General features: G+C 35.9%; 1 protein-coding gene across 1 annotated transcript in view; it reads left to right on the top strand.

Moving 5' to 3' along the window:
- The window catches only part of CCDC73 (coiled-coil domain containing 73), a 77,391-nt gene continuing 71,391 nt past the window's right edge, over window positions 1-6,000 (top strand). Inside the window, exon 1 of the mRNA XM_066251215.1 lies at window positions 1-135. Within this exon, the coding sequence (XP_066107312.1) occupies window positions 1-135 (135 nt within the window). The remainder of the gene's footprint in view (window positions 136-6,000) is intronic.

Here is a 6,000-nt window from a genome sequence, read left to right as displayed (position 1 = left end):
ATGGAGAATGATTTTAAGGCGGAGTCATCATCTACCTTTGCCCTTCAAAGTTCTTCAGAGACATTGTTTTCTATTCAGCTATTAGATTTCAAAACAAGTTTACTGGAAGCACTAGAAGAATTACGTATGAGAAGGGTAAGTACCTTTTAAAATACTTTTTAATCAGAGAACTTGATATGTCCAGGGTTTTTTTTTTGTGGGTTTTTTTTGTTTGTTTGTTTGAAGGGAAAAAAAGACCTAACAGAAGAACTTTTTATTTAGAAAAAAGAGATACTGTCCAAATAATGAAGTAAAAGAGAATAGATTTAGCTTACATTATGGAATGGGAAAGAAGAATTTATAAACTAAAGCAAATATATAACATTTTCAGATGGTTAAATACTTGATAAATCAGCTAATGTTTATTGAGTGCTTTGGAATCCATAGGTAGTACTATAGGTAGATGCGATAGCTGATTAAAAAAACTATTCTCCTCAAAAAATTAAAAATTGAACTGCCTTTTGACCCAGCTATCCTACTTTTAGGAATATACCCTAAGAACACCATAGAACTGTTCCAAAAGGAGAAATGCACCCCCATGTTTATGGCAGCATTGTTCACAATAGCAAAGATCTGGAAACAGCCCAAGTGTCCGTCTGTGGACGAGTGGATTAAAAAGCTTTGGTACATATATACTATGGAATACTACTCAGCCATAAGAAACGATGACATCGGATCATTTACAATAACATGGATGGACCTTGATAACATTATACTGAGCGAAATAAGTAAATCAGAAAAAACTAAGAACTATATGAATCCATACATAGATGGGACATAAAAATGAGACTCAGAGACATGGACAAGGATGTGATGGTAATGGGGGTGTGTGGGGGGACAGAGAGTGGGGGAGGGATGAGAGGGAGGGGTTGGGGGGAGGGAAGAGGCACAAAGAAAACCAGATAGAAGGTGACAGAAGACAATTTGACTTTGGGTGAGATGTATGCAACATAATCAAATGTCAAAATAATCTGGAGATGTTTTCTCTGAACATATGTACCCTGATTTATTAATGTCACTGCATTAAAATGAATAAATTAAAAAAATAATCTCAGGGATTACATTTCTGTTAGGTTATGAGTTGGATACCTATGAAATGATTAATGAAACGAAGCAATAAATGACTAAATGACAAAATAAATGTATGTAGCAAGTATTCTGAGTTCAAAGAATAAAATATTCTTAGTTGTAAGGTGATAACTGAGGTTTTTTTATTTTTTATTTTCATTTTTTGTATTTATCCAAAGTGAGAAGGGGGAGGAGGCAGACAGATAGACTCCCACATGCATCCGACCGGGATCCACCCGGCATGCCAACCAGGGGCAATGCTACACTGCAACTGGAGCCATTCTTGTGCCTGAGGCGGAGGCCATGGAGCCATCCTCAGCACCTGGGCCAACTTTGCTTCAATGGAGCCTTGGCTGCAGGAGGGGAAGAGAGAAACATAGAGAAAGGAAAGAGGGAAGGGTGGAGAAGTAGATGGGCGCTTCTCCTGTGTGCCCTGATGGGGAATCGAACCCAGGACTTCCATATGCCGGGTCGACGCTCTACCACTGAGTCAACCGGCCAGGGCACCCTGAGGTTTTTAGAAAGGAGGTAGCTAGTATAAAATTGTGAAAGATGTTTTGCTTCAGTAGTAGACCTATATTGTTCAAAACTCCTTAAAAGCATTTCATTTCTGAGACTCTGTAGGTATAAATATAAAGAGTATGTTATCAACTCTTTAAGACAGTTTGAAGTTGGTAAGATTTTAAAGAGAAGAAAATAACTTGGCCCTGGACTGTGGCACAGTGGATAGTGTGTCAGCCTGGTGTATGGACGTCCCAGGTCTGATTCCTGGTTAGGGCACACAGGAGAAGTGACCATCTGCTTCTTCCCCCACCCTTTCCTCTTCCTCTCTCTCTCCCCCTCCTTCAGCCAGTGGCTCAATTGGTTAGAGCGTGGCCCCGTGGCCCCAGGTGCTGAGGATAGTTCTGTTGGAGCACATCAGTCTCAGGCACTAAAAATAGCTTGATTGATTTGAGCATTGGTCCCAGACGAGTTGCCAGGTGGATCTCGTTTAGGGTACATGCAGGAGTCTGCCTCACTGTCTCCCCTCCTCTCACCTAAAAAAAAAAAAAAAAAGAAAAGAAAAGAAATAAAAAGGGAAAATAACTCTAAAACCATTATAATCTACAGATGAAGTCTGTAGGACTTCTTTATAATTGTGAGGACAGAAGAGACAGAAAGAAGAAGCAATAGAATTTGGTGCCTGAAAATGAAGTATAAGTGAGGGAAAAAAGAGGTTGAAACAACTTTTCATTATATGAATCTTATTCTGGAATTTGAAATAATTGAAATTTGTTGTCATAAGAAAACTTACTTGGCCTTAGCCAGTTGGCTCAGTGGATAGAGCGTTGACCTGGTGTGCAGACGTCCTGGGTTCCATTCCTGGTCAGGGCACACATGAAATGCAACCATCTGCTTCTCTTCCCTTCCCTCTCCTCCTTCTCTCTCTCTTCTTCTCTTGCAGCCAGTGGCTCAATTGATTCGTTTGAGTGTGGGCCTTGGGTGCTGAGGATAGCTCAGTTGATTTGAGCATTGGCCCCAGATGAGGGTTGCAAGGTGGATCCTGGTTGGGGCACATGTGGGAGTCTGTCTTTCTATCTCCCCTTTTCTCACTTGAAGAAAGAAAAAAGAAAACTTAATTACAACAATATTCATCCTATCTAAAGCTAATTACTATCAAAATAACAGAAGTCTGTTTAACAAAGAAGAAACCCTGCTAAAAAGGGTATCTGGATAAGCATGAAAAAGAACTAAAATGTGCAGGCATTTAGGACACAGCTAAGTAATTAATATATTAAATAATTTAACTGGAATGAATTATACAGTAAACCTAAAGCCATACTGTAAAGGGTTAAATGGTACAATTTCTTCAAAGAAGTAAACACAATAAGCAATAAAATAGAGTAAAAGAAAAAAAAGAGACTTTATTACCCAACTAAGCTGTATTTCAGTACTTAACTATGCTTGGAATTAACAGAAGAGAGAGGGGACCTAATTCTTTTTTTCCCTAATGGACCTAAATTGGTAATTATAGTAGTGGAAAAGAAAAAGAATGTTTTTTTTTTCTTTTTTCCAAGTGAGAGAAGGGGAGATAGATTCCTGCGTGCACCCCAACCAGGATCCACTCTGCAACCCCATCTGGGACTGATGCTCTGCCCATCTGGGGGCATGCTCACAAATGAGCTATTTTTAGTGCCTGAGGTGGTGGCTTCACTGAGCCATCCTCAGCACCCAAGGCAATTCACTTGAACCAATCGAGCCATTTCTGCAGGAGGGGAAGAGAAAGAGAGAAAGGAGAGGCAGAGGGGTGGAGAAGCAGATTGTTGCTTCTCTTGTGTGCCCTGACCGGGAATTGAAGCCGGGATGTCCACATGCTGGGCCGATGCTCTACCACTGAGCCAACTGGCCAGGGCCAAAGAATGTTTTAAATTAATAATGCTTTATAGGTAAACAATCTGAATTAAAAAAGTTTATATTGAATTCATAATGTGTGCCTTTACAAGTTAGACACCATTTCTGATAAATTTCCTTATCAGATAGATATACAGAATAACTGATGAGTAGGGCTGAACAGTAGCAGAAAGGTAAAAAATACAACTTTCTTGGAAAAGAAAAAAAAATACAACTTTCTTTAGGATTCAGGTGATGAATGTTATGTGAATAGATAGGAATTGTGTTGAACTGAAGAGGCTATGTCTTCAGTTTAACCTATCTCATTCAGTTCAGAAAATTGTTGCCATATAGAAAAATAGACCTTGTACTATCAACTCTTTCAATTATTGAAGAAAAACTAGAAATCAAAACTTTAGTGTGAAATCAAAACTTTAGTGTATAATCTGTTAGATTCTAAATATTGGAAGTGGGTTGAAAATTTTTAAACAAAATGTATTTCTAAGCCAGATCATCTTACAATGGGAATGAACGACTTCTACCACGGAACTTTCAAACGTTAAAATATGCATTTATTTGACAATATTTAAAAAACTACTCAGTCTTACCCTAAGAAAGTTTAAATTTTAATAGTCACAACATACTATTCAAATTAATTACTATTCTCTCACAAAGTATGTATTATGAAGAAATTATTATGGGAATTCAGAGAAAGAACACTTTAAATTTATTAAATATCAAAACAAGTAAAATTTAGATTTTAAATTCACAATAAATAAAAGTCATTATAAATTTGGGTATTCCATAATAGCAATAATTTGCTAAGGAAATTGTGAAATAAGACTGGGTAATCAATGGTATAATATGTGGTGAAGCAGCATTTCAGTGCCCCATAAAGGTAGTTATGCTATGAGTAGAATCATACTCTACATAATTAGTATAATTACCATATTATGATTTTAGAATATATGTATTTATTCTACATGGAGAGCTGATAAAATAGGTATTGTCCACATTATTGAAAGGTAACATTATAATATGCTTCTACTATATTAGGATTTTAACTTAACTATGCTTTCTATTAAAAATTACTTTCATTTTGGGGAACTTTTCATTTTTATCTTCCATGCATTCTTTAAATAGCTTTTAATAGTTATTAGTAAAATTTTTTATTAAATTGTCAGTGAGGAAAAGTATATTAAATTTGGTAAGAAAATTCCATCTGTAACTTTAATAAAGTATCCAAGAATATGAAACCTTAAAAGTGTTTATTTTTTATTAGCTGCCTTAGGACTACAAGGATTTAAGTGTTTTACAAAAACAATAAAAGAGGAGTAATTTGATGGTTTATTTACTCTTTATAACCTTTAGAAAGTGTCATGCTTTTTAAAAAGTGCTTGCTTCAGGCTGTAGTTTTACAAGATGGGCTGTGTATTGGTCAGGCCTCTTCAATTCTTGACCCTGAACAGATTTAGGAACATAGTACATACAGCAGGCACATGTCCAAGCAGCCAAAACGGTAACTGGGTACTTTTATTCTCTTTTTCAAACTCATAATCCACCTCCTACGAAATTGCCCAATTCAGTTTCTCATATTGTCTGACAAAATACTAATCACTCCTTCAGGTAGTTTCTTTGTTTGATTAGCTACAAAGTATTCTATTTTATTTTTTTTTTTATTTAGTTTTTCCATTGCTTTGAGAGGGAGAGAAGAAGAGGGGAGAGAAAGGGAAGGGGGAGAGAAAGGAGAGATAGAGACAGCAGGAAGCATCAATATTTTTTATTTTTAGTTGTGCACTCCTTGATTGCTTCTCCTGCATGCCCTAGCTGGGGATCAAACTCCTGACCTTGGGACGTGCCCGGACAATGCTCTATCCACTGAGCATCCTGGCCAGGACACAACATATTCTAGATAAATATCTTTAAATATGCAGGAGATAGCCTAAAAGTTCATATTTAAAAAAATCTCTTTCCTAATTAGTATTTAAACTACTGTTTTCATATTAGTCAACTTAATCTATTACAGTGATTTCTGAAATAGAATAATATAATATTAGAACATTGATAGCAATTCTTAAAATTCTATTTTTTTCCATTTAACAAATATTTCTAGTTTTTTTTTGAAATGTTCTACCAAATAATCAGAATATACTTGTATGTTTAAAATATGTAATAGGATTTTGGGTGGTTTTCTAACTTTTGTAGGATATGAAGACTAAATTCTAAAGTTTTTGAAGGAAAGGAGTATATCATAACAATCCATACTATCCTACAGAACCCACCATTTTTTAAAGGTAGTATAATGTGTGTTAAAGAGACTCTGGAGACAGATCATCTAGGTCTAAGTACTGCTTCTGCTGTTCACCTATGTGTGACTTTAGGCAAGTAACTTATCTTCTTGCTAACTGTTTCTTCACCTATATAAAATTGCAATGGTAATAGTACTTACCACATAAAATTATAACTAAGTTAATCAGTGCACAAAAAATGCTTAGAACAATATTTAAATCATAGTAAGACTGC

The sequence above is a fragment of the Saccopteryx bilineata genome, chromosome 1, assembly GCF_036850765.1.
Source record: "Saccopteryx bilineata isolate mSacBil1 chromosome 1, mSacBil1_pri_phased_curated, whole genome shotgun sequence".
NCBI classification, from domain to species: Eukaryota; Metazoa; Chordata; class Mammalia; order Chiroptera; family Emballonuridae; genus Saccopteryx; species Saccopteryx bilineata.
This window is presented reverse-complemented; position numbering and strand designations above follow the sequence as displayed.